This window comes from Pristiophorus japonicus, chromosome 18 (genome assembly GCF_044704955.1).
Source record: "Pristiophorus japonicus isolate sPriJap1 chromosome 18, sPriJap1.hap1, whole genome shotgun sequence".
Lineage (NCBI taxonomy): Eukaryota > Metazoa > Chordata > Chondrichthyes > Pristiophoridae > Pristiophorus > Pristiophorus japonicus.
This window is the reverse complement of record NC_091994.1, coordinates 90,304,264-90,323,851: the sequence shown is the minus strand read 5'-3', so window position 1 is coordinate 90,323,851 and position 19,588 is coordinate 90,304,264. Positions and strand designations below refer to the sequence as shown.

The following is a 19,588-nucleotide window of genomic DNA, read 5'->3' as shown; positions in this document are numbered from 1 at the left end:
TTTTAATGTGATTTCTAAAGACTTTAGCTGGATGTTTAAACACACAAAGTGATTGTGATACACATTCATCTATCTATTCACTTGTATTCCATAATATGATGCTTTGTAAGGTGCACGTTTATCGGACAAATTGTGCAGGATCACTTTTGTCATTTTGAACGGTTACTCCTGTGTCGTCACTTAACCAGTTTTTTTTTTGTTTCAAAATATATACTTTATTCATATAAAAATTTTCACAATACATTTGAAATCAGTTCAGTACATTTGGATGCCATCAGCAATTCCATACAAAACATTTGGATGCTGACAGCAGTTCCATACAATACATTCGGGTTTAAAGGTCATTACAGTACATACAATATAATACAATACCATACGTTCAATACATATGATATCCATTTTCTCGAATCCATAGCATGTACATTTTCAGTCACATTTTTCAGGGTCCACCAACAGCTCGGGGGGGTTTATAACTAGTTCCAGCTCCTCGTTGTACAATGGTGGGAGGGCCTTAAACTGTGGCCCTTCCCCATCGTGCCTTTGCATCAACCTTTAGTGCGCCCCTCAGCACATACTCCTGGACCTTGGATTGTGCCAGTCTGCAACACTCGGTGATGGACATCTCCTTGCTCTGGAAGACCAGCAAGTTTCGGGAAGACCAAAGTGCGTCTTTCACCGAGTTGATGGCCCTCCAGCAGCAGATAATGTCTGTCTTAGTGTGCGTCCCTGGGAACAGTCCGTTGAGCACTGAGTCCTGTGTTACGGAACTGCTCGGGATGAACCTCGACAGAAACCACGGCATCTCTTTCCAGATCTGCCTTGCAAAGGGGCAGTCCTGAAGGAGATGGATGACCGTCTCTTCCACACCACAGTTGCCCTCGAGTCGACCATTTCCTTCTTCCGTAGGGCGTCCAGGACGTTACGTGCCGACCAATGCTTTATGGCCTTGTAGTCAAAGGTGTTTTTCTTTAAAAAAAAACTTTCTACGAAGGACAGGTGGTTAGGCATGGTCCAACTGGTTGGGGTGTTCCACGGCAGCCTGGTCAGACCCATCCTTCGCAACACCGAACCTCAGCACGTAGTGACACTTGGTGTTTGTGTACCGAGGGTCTATGCACAGCTTGATGCAGCCGCACACAAATGTGGCCCTCATTGGCTATGTCCTTCCCTCCATTGTCCGTAGATTTAACCACTGTTCCTCATCACCCCCTTCCCAGTCTCATCGCCTGGGCATCCTCTCACTCTGAACTAATGCTGCAACATGAGGCAGTGAAACCCTTGCACACTCAGTATAACTATGTTCGGCTTTGTGGTGGAAGATCTCATCGGTTTTAGGCTCACCTGCAAACCTATCAGTAAAAGATGTGCATATCTGAGCCCCAATTTCAGTCCTTGCAATTTTATTGATGCTGCAATGATCAGTTTTCTTTAGTTCCTCCTAAGCTCTAAATACCCTGTCCCACACTTTATTCCTCTTTCTGTTTCCTCATTGTTTTGAAATCAAGATTCATCACACAGTCTCCTACTCTAACTTATTGGTGACACATCAAATGTGTGGAAGTTCTCCACGCCCTCAGTCTCGACTTCTCCCATAACCTACAGACTTTTAAAAACTAAGCTTGATCTTACCTATTTACCACATTCTGATTTATTGCATCTTCTGTCCTACGGCTTACACTTTAGTTGGTGTTCTGCAGTGTGCAATATGGTTCTTCATGAGTTTCTCAAACAGATGAAAATATGTTTATAATGCATATGCGCACCACACACACACTATGTACATGCCACACAGACGTGTATACAACATGCGACACAGACATGTATACAACATGCCACACACGTTGTACATGCCACACACACGTGTATTCAATATGCCACGCACTACATGTGTACAACATGCCACACACACACCATGTACATGCCACACTCACTATATACACACACCAAGCCACACACAAGACTTCACAGACATGCCATATGCATATATACAACTTAACACCTAGACACATGTATGTGTGCACACACTTAACACCGCCCCCCCCACCCCCCCCAAGTACATGTCCAGGTGCCAAGCACAACAATATTGCTGCACAGATACCACACATGCATGCACAGACATCTGAGATACATATTTAACACGTACACAGATGCACACATGTTCATTCACACATACACAGCTACACGTCTCACACACACATGCACAGATAGCCTACAAACATACGCCCCTTCACAGAGGCCCTTTACGTGTACATCCCATACGTACAGGTCTCTCTCACACACACATACACAATTGTTTAAAGTTTTCACTGATATCTGTTTCTCCTGCGGTTTTTTCCCTTCCAGAGATTATCCGGGTTAAAAAATTGAAAGCGTTGGAGATCACGTCGAGCAGCTTCCGCTTGTTGTGGTCCAGGCTGCTCAGCAGTGACACCGACTATTATCTGATTGAGTACAGCCCACTCACCGAGCCTCAAAAGAGATCATGGAAGACCGTCACAGGAGATGAAACAAGTGTCGTTTTGCGACAGCTGCTCCCACAGACCACGTATGAAGTGAAGCTTACGCCAATAAATAACGGCAACTCTAACAAACCCCTTGTTACAAAGGTAACTACACTGGAAGGTGAGTGCTGACGTGTGTGCTGTAACCTGAACAATCTGAAATCAAAAGGGCAGTTCATAAGAACATTAACGCACTGTCAAATGAACAAAATCTTTAGCAGAAAGCGGCTAGTCTGTCAGCTGATCTCAGTGAAGGTGGTGGTAAAGATATTGCAATTGTCCTCAGTTCCTTTGATATGGAGAACAAAATGATCCGAGTTGTAGCAGGAATCTGACTCCGCTTACACTAGATCAGTCCATGTGTGTTTTTTTTCTGGTGGGGGCAGGGAGGGATGGTGCGCTGATCTCCTGCTGTAACTCTGGTGGGACACAAAAAGATCCCCTCCAATCGCCGGGCACCCTTTCGCTGCCCACCACACCTAAATGCCAGGGGGGAGGTGGGGGGAGGCAGGGCCTGGCAGATCACTGGATTTTCCTGTTTACCGCCGCTGTCTCCATTAATCCCAGGGACTACCAGGAGATGGGTTAGCACAAGTCCCTGTTGAGGTAGTGGCAAGCCCCTAAATGTTTGGAAGGAGGGAGAGTGATTAGTAATGGCCCCCTTCCCCTCCATTATATTGAGTTACGTCTAGTCTACAGCACCGAAATAGGCTATTCAGCCCAATTGCTCTATGCCGACATTTATTCTCCACACCAGCCTCCTCCCACCCTACTTCTTCTAACGTTATCAGCATGTCCTATTCTTTTCTCCCTTGTGTGATTATCTAGCTTCCCCTTGAATGTACCTGTAATATTTGTCTCAACTACTCCTTGTGGTAGCACGTACCATATTCTAATCACTTTTTGGGTAAAGAAGTTTCTCATGAATTCCCTGTTGGATTTATTGGTGACTATCTTATATTTATGGCCACTGGTTTTTCAATCCCCTACAAGTGGGTACATCTTCTCTATGTCTATCAAATGTCTTCACCATTTTAAAGACCTCTATCAGGTCACCTCTAAGTCTTCCCTTTTCTAGTGAAAAAGCCCACCTTGTTCAGCCTTTCCTGATGGTTGTACCCTCTCAGTTTTGGCATCATCCTTGTAAATCTGTTTTTGCACCTTCTCCAGTGCCTCTATATGCTTTTAATAATATGGAGTCCAGAACTGTGCACAGTACTCACTCCAAGTGTGGTCTAACCAAGGTTCAACACAACACCAACTTCCCTTCTTTTCAATTCTGTCACTCTAGAAATAAACTCCAGTGCTTGGATTTTTATTTTATGACCTTATTAACTTGCTTCGCTACTTTTAGTGATTGTGTATCAGTACCCCTAGATCCCTTTGCTTCTCTGTCCCATTCAGACTCGTATTATCCAAGCAGTATGTGGCCTGCTTATTCTTCCTAGCCCAAGATGCATCACCTCACACTTATCTATATTGAAATTAATTTGCCAATGAAACACCCATTCTGCAAGTTTATTGTATTTTGTCACAACCTTCCTTTGTATGCAAATTAATGCATATTAAAAGAAGTTAGGGAAGAGATAGATAGTAGAAGCTCTATTGCAGATATATATAACAATTAATTGGAAAAGGGAATAGTGCCAGAAATCTGACGAACAACTAATGTTATTCCTATATTTAACAATTTGGAACAAGTCCAGGGAACTATAAACCAATTGGCTTAACATCAGTGGTAGGAAAGATAATGCAATCTTTACTCAAAGATGTAACAGAAAAACATCTAGAAACTGAAAATACAATAGAATGGTGTTGTATGCAAATTTAGAAATTGTACTTCTGATTTCCAAGTCCAAATCCTTAATGTAAATTGTGAACAACAGCACCAATCCCTGTGGACCACCATTTCCCATCTTTTGGCAGTCTGAGTAGCTGTCTTTAACCCCATCTCTCTGTTTTTTATTTGTAGCCAGCTTGCTAACCATTCTGTTACCTATCCCCTGGCTCCACATGCTCTGACCTTAGTCATGAGTCTACTATGCAATACTTTATCGAAGGCCTTTTGAAAATCCAAATATATTACATCTAGTTCATTACCCTGGTCTACTCTTTCTGTTACTTAATCAAAAAATTCAATAAGGTTGGTCAACCTTTTGAAATCCATGCTGACCATTCTATTGTATTTTCAGTTTCTAGATGTTTTTCTGTTACATCTTTGAGTAAAGATTGCATTATCTTTCCTACCACTGATGTTAAGCCAATTGGTTTATAGTTCCCTGGACTTGTTCCAAATTGTTAAATATAGGAATAACATTAGTTGTTCGTCAGATTTCTGGCACTATTCCCTTTTCCAATTAATTGTTATATATATCTGCAATAGAGCTTCTACTATCTATCTCTTCCCTAACTTCTTTTAATATGCATGCGTGTAATTCATCCAAACCAGGGGTTTTATCTTCTCCGCAAGTTTGATTAGTGTATCAATAATCTGCCCTTTCTACCTTAAATCTCGTTTTTGATCTCTTCTTCCAATGTCATGTCCACCAAGTCCCCATCATCCATCACCCCTGTGCTCAGTGATTGGCTCCCGGTTAAGCAACGCCTCGATTTCAAAATTCTCATCCTTGTTTACAAATCTCTCCATGACTTCGCCCTCCCTATCTCTGTAATCTCCTTCAGCCTCACAACCCCCCGAGATGACTGTGTTCCTCAAATTCTGCTCTCTTGAACATCCCTGATTATAACTCCTCCTCCATTGGTGGCTGTGCCTTCAGCTGCCTGGGCCTAAACTCTGGAACTCCCTCTCTAAACCTCTCTGCCTCTCTACCTGTCTTTACTTCTTTAAAATGCTTCTTAAAACCTACATCTTTGACCAAGCTTTTGGTCATCTGCTGTTATTTCTTCTTAAGTGGCTCGGTGTCAAATTTATTTGTTTTGTCTCAGCATCATCATCATCATCATGGGCAGTCGCTCGTAACGAGGATGACTTGCTTCCACGCCAAAAAGAGATGAGTTAACAGTTGTTTCAATGAAGAACCTAATATTCCAGATCCCGAGCTACATATTGAAGGGAGGAAGATTCCTGTGCGTGGATTTTTTTAATGTGTGGTGGCTGTTGCACACCAGCCACCACACGGGCTTGACAGAGCTAGATTTTGGTCCAGTGGCAAGGGTTAACCAAGACGACTGGAGACCTGCTCTACTGCACGGACCTAGTGCGCACACATATCGCAGTGTGGGCTGGCCAGTGCTGCCCCTGGGCCCTCGCCTCTCCTGGGCCCCGAACTCTCGCCTCTCCTGGGCCCCGATCACGTCGCTCCACGATCTCTCGCCACTCCTTCGCCCCGACCTCGCCGCTCTTGCTGTACCTGTCCACGCAGGTCTTATAACACTTCTGTGAAGCACCTTGGGATGTTTTACTACATTAAAGGCGCTATATAAATAAAAGTTGTTGTTGTTAATCTCCCTGGTAAATACTGAGGCAAATATAGACCCCAAAACAGCTACTTTTTTAGGAATTGCCTGAGGCTTAATAAATTTCTCATTCCTCCTCTTGAGGGCTTTTCCACCCACTTCACTTTTTAGGTGCTGCTCCAGCAATCTCATTGCAGTACCTCCAGAACTTTTCACCTTTTGATGGCAGCAAACCCAGCAGGACACCACCTTATGGGCCCAAGTTTCCACAAGATTCGCGCCTGATTTTTAGGAGCAACTGGTGGAGAACGGACTATTTTAGAAATCGCAATTCTCCACATTTTTTTTTCTGCAGTTCTAGTCAGGTAGAACACTTCTAGTTTAGAACAGAATTTTTTCTTCAAAAGGGGGCGTGTCCGACCACTGACGCCTGATTTGAAAGTTTCCACAGTGAAAATGTACTCCAAACTAAAGTAGAATGGAGCCAGTGAAGATTTTTGTAGAACTGAAAAAACCTGTTCTACACATTAAAAAATCAGGCGCAGGTTACAAATTAGGCGTCCAGAACGAGGTGGGGGGGAGGGGGGGGGAAGGGAACTCATTAAATTCGACAATAAATAAATCCACACAAACAGGATCAGGGTATTCAGGAACAGTAAATGGCTATTGAGTGCAATAGACTTGGCTCTTTTTCATAGGTTAACCCTAACTTCTCACTATACTCTTCAAAGCCTTGCCTCCAACTAAGTCCTTGTTACTGGGAATCAGCCGAGTGAGTATTTGATGGAAGCTGCTACATCTGGGCTGCAGTCGTTAAGCGTGTTCAGGGCCAAAACAGCCTTCAGAACTTGAGCTCAAAAGCTTTTGAAGGCAGCCCAGATAGGTCAGGGTGATGACCTTGATGTCCAAGCATTCTAGCATTGATATGTCACTGTGACATTCCTGGGGTCAGGCGAACAAAGTGTGTGATCATTCAATGCACGCACACACTGCAGCAGCTATGTGCCAGGTTAAGATGAAAGGAACTGAATATTTTGAGTTTAATTTGCACATAGAATTAACTTAATGTGTGAAGTCAGATTCCTAAGTGCGATTGTAAATAGAGTGGAACCCTGTTATTCTGGTCATTATTTGTAGTGGCTGGGGCTAAAAAAGACCATCAAGGTCTATCTGGTCAGTCTCATATTGGTCCATTTGGATGGCCCATTCGCTTACAATTATTCAAACCTGTTTCCCCAAATCATAACCCATATAACACTGTTTTGCGATTGTTTCTTGCGATCAGTACAGTTTGGTTGTTCAGTGGCAACTCCTCATAAATGAAAGACAATTGGCAGAGTTGTAACACTGTTAATCCAGGTAATGACATTAACATCATCATATAGGCAGTGCTTCGAGTCGAGGATGACTTGCTTCCACGCCAAAAAGTTCACAGGTGTTTCAATGAAGGACCCAACATTCCAGGTCCCGAACTAAATCTTGAAGGGTGGAAGATGCCTGTGCATGGATTTTTTTAATGTATGGTGGCCGATGCACACCAGTTACCACACGGGCTTGACAGAGCTAGGTCTTGGTCCAGTGGCAAGGGTTATCCAAGACGACTGGAGATCTGCTCTGCTGCACGGACCTAGTGCGCACACATATCACAATGTGGGCTGGCACGTGGTGTCCTGGGCCCTCGCCTCTTCTGGGCCCCGAACTCACGCCCTTCCTTGGTCCCGATCACGTCCCTCTACAATCTTTCACCACTCCTTCGCTCTGACCTCACCACTCCTGCTATATCTGCCCATGTTCCAATTACTGACCTGGATCTTGGTGACGTCCAATCCAGTTGCCCTCTTCGCTGCCGTCGCTCTCCTGCTCCAGCACGTGCTGCTCCCTGAAGTGGTATGCCACCACGCTATGCCTTCCACTCCCCGGCCTGCTCCGATGGTGCTCGCAGGCCGGGGGCCGCACAGACTGCTGGGCCAGGCCGCCACGCTGCTCCTTCCACTCCCCGGCCTGCTCCGATGGTGCTCGCAGGCCGGAAGCCACGCAGACAGCCAGGGAGCAGAAGGAGCAGCATGGCGGCCTGGCCCAGAAGTGGCGTTAACATGGGGCTGCTAATTGTCCTTAACTAGTTGACTGTAAAGCATCCTGTGGGCAACTCAGTAGCTACTTTTATATTGGCTTTATGCAGCGCAGTACAACCTGCTTCTATGGCATGGGTCTGGCGCTGCCAGTGCTAAACCCAGTGCATAGAACTACATAGAATTTTACAGCACAGAAACAGGCCATTTGGCCCAACATATGCTGGTGTTTACGCTCCACATGAGCCTCTTCCCACCCTACTTCATCTCAGCCTATCAACATATCCTTCTATTCCTTTATCCTTTGTGCACTTATCCAGCATCCCTTTAAATGCATCTATGCAATTCACCTCAACTACTCCATGTGATAGCAAGTTTCATATTCTAACCACTCTCTGAGTAAAAAACTTTTCCTGAATTTCTTATTGGATTTATTAATGGTTATCTTATATTCAATGTTCCCTGGTTTTGAACTCAACAAGTGGAAACATCTTCTCTACATCTACCCTATTGACCTCCTTCATAATTTTAAAGACCGCTATCAGGTCACCCCTCAGCCTTCTCTTTTCCAGAGAAAAGAGCCCCAGCCTGTTCAGTCTTTCCTGATACCTATAAGCTCTCAGTTCAGGTATCACCCTTGATATGCTACACCAGTGGCTCCAATATGACATGAAACCAATATAAAAACAATGGGTGATTGCAATGCTGCACCACGCTCACCAGTCAGTTTGTGGTCAATGGCCAATTGGCCAAATTGATCACCGTAACTGGATTCTACTGTAATCAACCTAACGAGAGTTGATCTAGGAATATGTTTATCAGGAGCTTGAAAGCAGTGACCATCCCTCCAGCCAGAACCTAAATTTCAGTAAATTAGGACCATTCACTGATGTGTACCTCGATACATAGAGATACATAAAATAATGATCACATTACTTTAGAAAATACAAATGTATTAATATATTGGTGCATTATTAACGTGAAAATATCAGTCTCTAGCACAATTTTATGAGGATTTCTGCAGCAGTTTAATTATACAAAATTAACTCGGAAACATTTTTGTTTTCTGTAACTCCAGATGAGACCAGCCCACAGATGGTGTTAATCTCTGAGTCACGACCAACAAGTTTCCAGGTCAGTTGGGCCCCAACTCCGCTCAGTGTTGCTTCCTATGAGGTTGTGTACGGGGTCCTGCCGGGGGGTGAGCCCAAATCGCTCACCATCGACAGCAACCAGAACACCACCGTCGTGAACAACTTGGAGCCCAACACCACCTACCTGGTCACTGTGTCAGCCTTGTACTCATCCGGTAGAACCAAAGCATTATCGGCGAAAGCTTGCACGCAGGACGGTAAGAGCCTCCGCAACAGGAGTCAAGAAATGCCACTTTACAAGGGGTAGCATTTCATCCATCAGAATATGGCCTGATACCTGGTCACCCAAACTCCAACTATATAGACCACTCACCCAAACACAACTCTTTTTAAATATTACAATTCAACCATGTGGCCCCTTGTTACAACCTCTAGAACCCGCAAATTAACAAATAAACGTTAAAGCGAACCTTAACAAATCAAATTAAAATTCTGTTCCCTGATGTAATGATGCACTCAAGTCCCTCCGGTGCCCACCGGTCGCGGAAGGCCTCGAGCGTACCGGTGGACACCGCGTGCTCCATCTCCAGAGACACCCAGGCGCGAACGTAGCCACAGAAGAGAGGCAGGAAGTTGGGCTGAACGACCCCGCCTTGACCGCCCGCTGCTTGGACCTGTTAATGGCCACCTTGGCCAGGCTCAGGAGCAGTCTCACAAAGAGGCCCTCCGACCTGCCCACTCTCACCCAAACACATAGTCTGACCTTCTGTTTTGTAATTGCCTACAAAGGGTCAGAATCTAAGCCTTCAACATGTCAGGGAGGCATTAGAGACTGTGAGCTTGTCACAAGTTCTCAATCATCCCCAGATTGAGTCCACCCGAAAGTCAAACCCTCCAAGAAGCACTTGGTGGGTCTGCAAAGCACTGGTGACCCCACAGATCTGGTAGTGACTGAACAGTGCAGGAGAAACAATGGATACGGTGTGATCAGGTGTCCAAATGTAGTGCGCACTGAGCATGAGATTGTGGGAACGGTGACAGTGCCAGGCAAACAACCCGAGCAGCATCTTCAGGAGATATTCCAGATACTCGGACTATTTCTGCGCAATTTTGCAACTTGAGTCGTGAAATTTAAAGGAAGACGGCAGTCATGGAAAAAGAGCACGGTGATCATTTTGTGCTTTGGGGAGCCCAAAGAGCTATGTGTCATTTGTCACACACAAAAGATGCAATGCAGTGTTTCAACTCCATTTAGGTCATGCCATGTTGTGTATGTAACAAACAGCCGTTTATTTCCAAACACATTTGAAGATGGTTTCCCATTGAAGTTGATTCCTCCGCATTTTCGCTCACTCAAACTTTTCCTGTTCCAACTGAATCTGAGAGCTGGTAATATGTAACTAGCAGATTTTCATGATTTGATTGCATTCATCACCAAAGATATAGACCCGGATTTTCCAGGGCCTATGACCTCTGGACAGATCATACGATTGCACTGGAAATGGACATTCGCTGTTGCAGAGTTGGGCAATTTTCCCAACTACTGCCCAGCGAATGCCCACAAAATCCTTACGCCTGGTAGAAGCAGGCATAACGCCTTCTTTTACCAGCATAAGGGTTTAAATAAATATTAAAATCATTTTTTTTAAATCATTTAAACCTTCAAAAATCTTTAAAATTAATTTAGGTTATTTTTGACCCCTTTAAAAATGTTTAAATTTATTTTTCAAAAAATTAAAATTTTTGTTTTAAATGTTTAATTCAATTGTACTTTAATTAATTTTTAACGTGATGATTTATTTTTATTAAGTGGGGTGAAAGTATGTTTTTTAGGGATTCCTATTCATGTTTATGGGTTTTCTGTATGCAAATGAATCCTAATAAGCATAATGGTATTCCCCCATTGTGATTGGTTGGGCTGGCCCACGTGATCTCAGGGACGCTTGCAAACTGCATGCATCCCTGGGATACGTAGGCCTTTACGCAGGCGTACACCTGCAGGCCTAGGACCAAAACAGTCCGAAGGAACGGAGGCACCAGGAAGGTGCGTACTTTGCTTGCAGATCGGAGACATCCGCCCACAGGAAGCCCTCTGACCACAATTTCCAGCCCATCATTTCACGTCCTCCTTGCTGTAGTTCCTGATTCTGGGGTGATGACGGGATTCCTTGTTGAGCTTGCGCAGTGGGGCTGCAGCATGAATGAGGTCACGGCTGAGGATATCCACTAGATGTGTGTCAAACCCAGAGTGAAGGTTGCTGCACACACAGCAGTAGATTGAAGTCAGAAGGGAGGAATGGAGTGCAGAGAGTGTTGACAACATGCCAACAAATGCTGGCAGGAGGAAAGAAATGGATCCAAATTTCAAAGACCCTTAAGGCAGTTGGGGCCTTTATTTTGGGAGGTAAACCATCTTCTGTGATGTCTCAATCATATCGACCACATTAGAGGAGAGACATCCTGCCGTCTCCTTAGTGGGATCAATAATCTGCTTGCAGTTAGTAAGAAACCCAAGTGATTGCCCATATTGGAGCCCAAGAGGAGCCCCATGGGGAGGCCCAGGGGACAGTAAGCGGATCTGGTTCATTCAGGTGCTTGGTGAACTTCTGGATGTCAACACGGTACCTTCTGCCTCTGGGGGCAGCTCAACGTTTGGACACAACCAGAAAAAGTGGAGTAATGTACCCTCCCACCAAATCCAACACTCTGCTGTGACGAAGGGTACGGTTTGCTCTTCTCTAATACGAGTGGTAAATGTAATGTAAGCAAAGCTTCAGTACACTGTATTAGACACGAATCATACCTGAGCTATGAAATCCTGACACTGGCACTGGCTCCATAGCGAAACAGTCTGCACCATAACCTGGTCACACTCTAGCCACTACCTACACCCACCCCATCTAACGAACACAAGCACAGTAGAACGAAATGGAAGCATAGGACGTGCATCACTAATCGGAGGTCTTAGCTCTAATACTAGGTGATTTTCGTTCTCTGTATTTTTGTTCCGAACAGTGAATTCTAAAGTCAACGAACTGAAGCTTATTGACATCAGTCCCACCAGTGTAACAGCCTCGTGGGACCCTGCTAGCGGTAAAGTGCTGCAGTACAGGGTGAGATGCACCCGTCATCCAAGAAGCCCATCTGTGAGGACAGTCCCAGCACAGGTCCGAAGGGTGCTATTAACAGACCTTATTCCAGGAACTGACAACCGGATTTGTGTGAAGGCAGTGTACAGAAATGGTGCAGGGAAAGGCTTGTGCAGGACGGCACGCACACCACAGCGACAAGGTAGGTAACTGAGGCAAGTAAGAGGTACCAAGCCTGGCCATTTAACCAGATGTCTTCTTCTTTTCTTAGGCAGTCCCCTGGAGTTGAGGATGACTTGCTTCCACACCAAAATGAGTTCTAAGGTGACTGATGAGACCAATGCGGGTTCTAGTCTCTGTGGGGCAGATGGTGGTTGGAGGGACAGGTGGGTGGGGTTCTTGATTTGTCGTGCGCTCCTTCCGCTGTTTGTACTTGGCTTCCGCATGCTCCCAGCGAAGAGACTCAAGTTGTTCGGTGCCTTCTCGGATGCTTCTCCTCCACTTTGAGCGGTCTTGGGCCAAGGATTCTCAAGAGTCGATGGGGATGTTACATTTTTTCAAGGTACAGAATTGTAACTGTAGGTAGAGCGGGAGCATAAATACTAGGGGCATTCAAAATGTAGCTGTATATTATAATGGCAGAGTTAGGGTACTGGAGGGATGGCTATTGATGGGTGAGTTAGAGTATTAGAGGGACAGACATTATTAATGAGCGAGTTGGGATATTACATAGTTTAGGGTTATGGAGGGATTATCTTTGGTATGTGAGTTAGGTATTAGAGGCACAAGCGTTGATGGATAAGTCTGGGGATTCGAGGGACAGATATTGATGGATTAGCTAGGGTTCCAGAGAGACTGACCTCAAAAGGAGAGTTAAGGTACCAGAAGTGTATTAGAGGGATGGGCTTTGATGGGAGAATTAGAATAATATAGCAACCAGCTTTGATGGGTGAGTTATGGTACTAGAGGAATGTGCATTAAAGGGTGACTTAAGGTACTGGATGTACAGGCCATGAAAGGTGAGTTTGCGTATTTGAGGGACAAGCAGCAATGGGTAAGTTAGGGTACTGGAGGGAAAGGCTTTGATAGGTGACTTGGTATACTCGAGGGATGGGTTGTGATAGGTGATGTGATGTATGTAGCACTCAAATCACACAGTATGGTGTTGTAGTAACTGCTGTGACCTTAGTCCTTTATTGTGTAACTTCAGAGTGCCTCTCAGGTGTGATGGGCAACCTTTTATACTCTGTCTTGCAGGTACTATCGGGTCTCCCACCACAGCGCCCGCTGTGGTGCACTATACATTTAATATACCTGGACAATACATAACATCTCACTCCCCCCCCCCCCAGTTCCAAAAGCACATTGCCGGTAACCTCGGCCTTGTTCATCCTGGTTGATTTGTGAGTGTGAGTCCATGACCTTCCACTTCCCTCTTCCCCCCCCCACCCCACCATGTAGAGATTATGCTTGCGATCCGGTGCAAGCATGTGATATTTGCAGTCCTTACATGGGTGATGAAGTACACACACATAATCTCCAATAGAAAGCAGGTACACATAGACAGTACATTTGTATGGTACATATAGATGCATTGAAGAGTTATGTCAAAAGGTTGCAGGTACATTGAACAGTTATTTAAACCCAGCTACACTGGGTGAGGCATGGTGGTGACATAGTGCCCCTTTTTGCCCGAGGTAATGGCTGCACTGAGACAGGGTATGGCAACTTGTGCGTTGCCTCTGTTCTCAGAAAATATCGGAAATCGCATTAAACTATTAGTCATGTTAGTCACAGATCCATTAACCCTTTTACTTGTGCATGGTGATATTAATTCTTTTCACCAATCATGTAAATCATTTTAATCACAGTAATCATTTTAGCATCAAAATATTAATTCTTGTCATAAATCATGTCATCATACAAATCACAGTAATCATTTTGACTCGCTCTTGCCCTTACAAAAGTCTCTTTGTGGGGACCGCCAACGAAGTAAGGCCCCTTTAAGACTCCCGGGTACATTTCCCTTTTAAGCCGCCATCTTGTTTTTTCCACGAGGTTTCCACTGGGCGCCGCCATTTTAGGTGCTCTGCTGGTGCCTGCTTGCCTGCCTCTCTCTCTGCAGAACTCTGCTGCCACGAGGCTCGCCGCCATCTTGAGCTCGCTGTGCTGAAGCCGAAACCGCGGGACTCTTGGGTGTCCCTGTACTTGATCACTCACACCTCGGAGATCTGCCCGTACTTGGGGGATTCTTCTTCCAGGGCCTGCTCGTCTGTCTCGAAATTGAGACCGCCAATAAACAGCTTTCCTTCTTCGGACCCTTTTGCGAGGTTGGTTTGCTGGGTGTTTTCCCTGCTGGACTCTAGCCTGCTGCTGCCTGACGGTTTGCTCTCGACTCTCTGTGGAGATCCAGCACACTCCGACCGCACCCGGGAGCTGCAACGCACTGGTCCCCGCACCGTTGCATCCTCCGGAGCACCCCACGCAGCTGACCTTTTTGCCCGGGAGCCACCACACACACACACATCCTCCGGAGCCAACCTCTGCCTGCGGGCCGACGGTGCCTGCTGGAACAGCCCGTTGAAGCCCTTCTCCCTTCTCCCTTCTCCAGCTCAGTCGGCGCTGCTGTTTGTGAACACGGGGGACAGCGGTCGGTGGAGGGATGAAGTCTTCCCAGCGCCCACGGACCTTCCCCATCCATCTCCTGCTGAGTAGCATCGGCCCATCGCCTGAAATGATCCACAAAGGTAAACCGTGCGTCTCGCCCCCGTGAGATACCTGCACATCCATTCTGCCAAGAACAGGTATCTGTTCCTTGGTGTAGATGTGCAGCTTCGGCGTGACCAGGACCAGCTTGGGTCGTGCAGCTGGGTTGATCCACAGTTTATCAAACGTTTCCTGACTCACCAGCGACTGACCCGATCCAGTGTCCACTTCCATACTCACTGGGACTCCGTTAATCTTGACTTCCATAATCACTGGGGCCGAATCGTCGGTACACGTATACAGTCCAAACGCATCATCTTCTTCTACCTGCTCCTCACTGGATGGTAGATCATCTACCATCTCCACAGCCACATGGTGAGTCATGGTTCTTTTGCACATACGCTGAAGGTGGCCTTTCGTGTGGCAGGTATTGCATGTATACTCCGCAAACCTGCACCGGTGAGCCCCATGGCTTCCTCCGCAGCACCAGCATGGTGCTACTCGATTAGCCCTCCTTGGCGGACTCTGAGTTCCAGGACCCTGAGGACCGTGCTCTCTGCCCTGGGCAGAGCCACGTTCTGCCGTTTTGTCCGTGACGGGCGCTAGCCTGTGGACAGTGCCTGCTGGGTTCGAGACCGTGTAGACCATCTGCTTGGTGCTGCAAGTCGAGGTCATAAATGCCTGGCTGATGTTGATGGCTTGCTGCAGGCTGACTGTAGGTTCAGTGGCTAGCAGCTTGTGAAGGAGACCCTCATGGCCAATCCCCATAACAAAAACGTCTCACAACGCCTCGTCAAGGAGCGTGCCAAAATCGCACGGCGCCGCGAGTCTCCGGATGTCCACAGCATATTTGGTGACATTCTGGCCCTCAGGTCTGCAGTGGTGGTAGAATTTGCGCCTGGCCGTGAGGATGCTCTCCTTCAGATTCAGTTGGTCACGAATGAGTTCAATGCTCATATGATTTGTCCTTGGCGCTCGCGGGTGCCAGCAAATCCCTGATGAGACAGTAAACCTCATCACCACAACTGGACAGCAATATCGCCTTACGCTTCTTGCTCAGTGTGTTTGTGTCCCACATCAGGTCGTTTGCTATAAAGTAGTACTCGAGCCTTTCCATAAAGGCCTCCCAGTCATTACCCACTGTAAAATCCTTTAGCGAGCCCAGAGTAGCCATGGTTGCGTGAAGCTCGTCCGTGTCCTCATCGCCAATGTGATGTATGTAGCACTCAAATCACTGACTCCACACAGTATGGTGTTGTAGTAACTGCTGTGACCTTAGTCCTTTATTGTGTAACTCCAGAGTGCCTCACAGGTGTGATGGGCAACCTTTTATACTCTGTCTTGCAGGTACTATCGGGTCTCCCACCACAGCGCCCCTTGTGGCGCACCATACATTTAATGTACCTGGACAATACATAACAGGTGAATTATGGAAGCTAAGGCACAAGTGAGAGGACACCAGAGGAAGATGCAATGATAGCTGAGCTGTACTAGATGGACAAGCATTGACTGGTAACTTAGGATACTAGAGGGACAGGGTTTGATAGGTGAGTTTTGGGTACTAGAGGAATGAACATCAATGGGTAAATTAGGGTACTAGACGGAAGAGCAACAATGGATTCTAGAGGATGGTATTAGAAGCTGAATGCACTTTGCATTGGACAGGTTAGGTGAGTGGGCAAATGCATGGCAGATGCAGTAGAATGTGGATAAATGTGATAACTTTGGTGGCAAAAACAGGAAGACAGAATATTATCTGAATGGTGACAGATTAGGAAAAGGGGAGGTGCAACGAGACGTGGGTGTCATGGTACATCAGTCATTGAAAGTTGCCATGCAGGTACAGCAGACGGTGAAGAAGGCAAATGGCATGTTGGCCTTCATAGCTAGAGGATTTGAGTATAGGAGCAGGGAGGTTTTACTGCAGTTGTACAGAGCCTTGGTGAGACCACACCTGGAATATTGTGTTCAGTTTTGGTCTTCTAATCTGAGGAAGGACGTTCTTGCTATTGAGGGAGTACAGTAAAGGTTCACCAGATTGATTCCTGGGATGGCAGGACTGACATATGAGGAGAGACTGGATCAACTGGGCTTGTATCCACTGGAGTTTAGAAGAATGAGAGGGGATCACATAGAAACATTTAAAATTGTGACGGGATTGGACAGGTTAGAGGCAGGAAGAATGTTCCCGTTGCTGGGGAGCTTCAGAACCAGGGGTCACAGTCTAAGAATAAAGGGTAAGCCATTTAGGACCGAGATGAGGAGAAACTTCTTCACTCAGAGTGGTTAACCTGTGGAATTCTCTACCACAGAAAGTTGTTGAGGCCAGTTCATTAGATATATTCAAAAGGGGGTTAGATATGGCCCTTATGGCCAAAGGAATCAAGGGGTATGGAGAGAAAGCAGGAAAGGGGTACTGAGGTTGAATGATCAGCCATGATCTTATTGAATGGTGGTGCAGGCTCAAATGGCCTACTCCTGCACCTATTTTCTATGTTTCTATGCTCATCCGTAAGTTTCACTTTCTTACAAAAAGTGTTGAGACATTAATGAGCCTTTCTAACTCTTGCCTACATTCCATTTTCAGATTCTTTGTCATTTGAGACCCAATCTCCCAAATCATTCTGCATTCAAGATCACCAGTGCTGGTAAAAGAGATGAATAAATCGTAAAGATAATGGAAGCTAGAAAACAACAGGAGGACACACCAAAAGCAGAGACAATAGCTGGATTAATAAAAAAATCTCTCTGCAGCTTATTTGCAGAGTTTAATGATGTCCAGATAGGCGATGGTCTCCAAATGTCCATATTGTACAAGCAACTGAAAAGTGTAAATCCCCAGTAACTCGGTGCTGTGATGCCAGGCTCGTGTCACGCCAGAACCTTCCCCATTTTATGTCCGACGCTGTTGGACAGTGCTCCGTCTGTAGAGCTTGATGAAAGATGCCCGAATAATTCTCTGCTCGTTTTCACATTCTTATTGGACAGGACTGAGATCCACGTAATTGCGACACTCCCAAGATGCCACCCACTTCCTATACATCAAACCGCAAAAATCTGGCTCAGAGGCAGCTGCTATACTGCACCTTTGGCACCAGAGTTGTTGCGAGATATTTTGAGTAACAATGCCAAAAGTGGAATATAGCTCTGCTGCTGCGGGATTGTGTTCTAAGAAACCTCCCAAGAGGCAGCTTCACCTCCGTAGCAATTCAAAGCACTTCTACTTTTTGTTTTGAAACAAAGAAAGTCTCCTGAACAGTTAATGAGTTTCCACTGATTGAAACAAGGTGACAGGACTCGCTAGCTCAATGGGTAATTGTGCTGCCCAGTGTGGTACTGAGCCATATAGAAGGTCCCAGATTTGATCCCCAGTCTGTGGTGAGCCAGCTAATCGCAGGCGGGATGGGCGTGGGGAGCTACAAGTGGCCTCATGCCCCTCAAGGGGGTGAAAAATCAACCAGGATTTCTTCTCATCACCAGCCCAGTGACTCCCACTGGAAAATGCATTGTGAGAATGTCTGGTAAAGAACCAAGACAAAATTCTGTGAAACAGACAAAACGTCAGCTCTTGTATTCTACCAAATATGGGACGAGACATTACATGGATACTTCTGAAAGAAAAATGCAAATTACATGGAATTTGTCAGGTCTGTCTGTGCCTCCTTTTTGAAATAGGAAATACTAACATGATACTGAACAAACCGTTAAAGTGAAAGTAACTGTCTAATCCTTGTACAACTCAGTGTAAATTTAGCCACGGTTTCTACACACAATCATTAAATGTGCGTAACTTATATCTTGTATCAAATTAAGATGTGAATACAATTATATTGCCAAAGAAATGATTCCACCAGCAATTAGGTTGCAGTTTATGTGTATTTTGAAAGCTATCATTCAGTAACCTGAAGTTTCTCAATGTCCCTGTAGGGGGAGAAAAGCCCATTTGGAAATGTGATGACCTGACCTGAAAATGCAGCCGCTGTTGGTGCTTCTTAAGAAAGCACAATATAGCTATCCGGTTAATTAGAGAACATGGAGAAGCTAGAACAGCATGTATTATGCATCGTGAACATTGTCAGAGGGAGGCCCAAGTCACATGCTTAGCCTCGAGACACCACCATGTATAAAATGACTGCTTGACTAATGTGTCTCAATATTTTATTTCTATCTCTCTAATAAATTATCGCTTATAACATCATCACCCATATACATCCTTCCTCTCCATATTAATAGTGGCTAATTTGTCAACTGGATGTTCATTCATAAGCAACATTGATCCATTATTTGGAAAATAAATTTTTAGCAAAAAATATCAGTTTCAGAATTGCTGCTGCATTGTCGGCTCTTCTTTTCAATTCACCAACGAAAGCGAAGCCCCTTTCATCGAAAAGATTCATGCATGCGGGATGAAACGTTCCCTTCAATTACACTACTAATAGTCCCCACTTTCTCTCTGCTGTTCAGTATAAATGCTAATAGTCTTGATTTCATCGGTAGTTATGCAGTGTTTGTGGATCACTGAACCACCCCGAAGGTTCTGTACCGCACGCGTGGTGTATTGCTACTGGCAATTGTGCATCACTTACAGTAAGCTCACATTCTTTCAAATTCACCTTTAATAGGTTAGTACACATTAACCAAAATACCAAATCATTAAGGAGCAGATCAGAGTAAGATGAACACATTTCCACATCAATGAGCAATAGTGCTGA

At 45.4% G+C, this 19,588-nt stretch overlaps 1 protein-coding gene across 1 annotated transcript in view; it reads left to right on the top strand.

Annotated features, from left to right (window-relative positions):
• vwa1 (von Willebrand factor A domain containing 1) overlaps positions 1-19,142 on the top strand; it is a 59,789-nt gene extending 40,647 nt beyond the window's left edge. Inside the window, exons 3-6 of the mRNA XM_070860960.1 lie at positions 2,344-2,622; positions 9,066-9,338; positions 12,097-12,372; positions 17,464-19,142. Coding sequence (XP_070717061.1) covers positions 2,344-2,622; positions 9,066-9,338; positions 12,097-12,372; positions 17,464-17,528 — 893 coding nt within the window. The 3' untranslated portion in view covers positions 17,529-19,142. The remainder of the gene's footprint in view (positions 1-2,343; positions 2,623-9,065; positions 9,339-12,096; positions 12,373-17,463) is intronic.
• Positions 19,143-19,588: the final 446 nt, after the last annotated feature.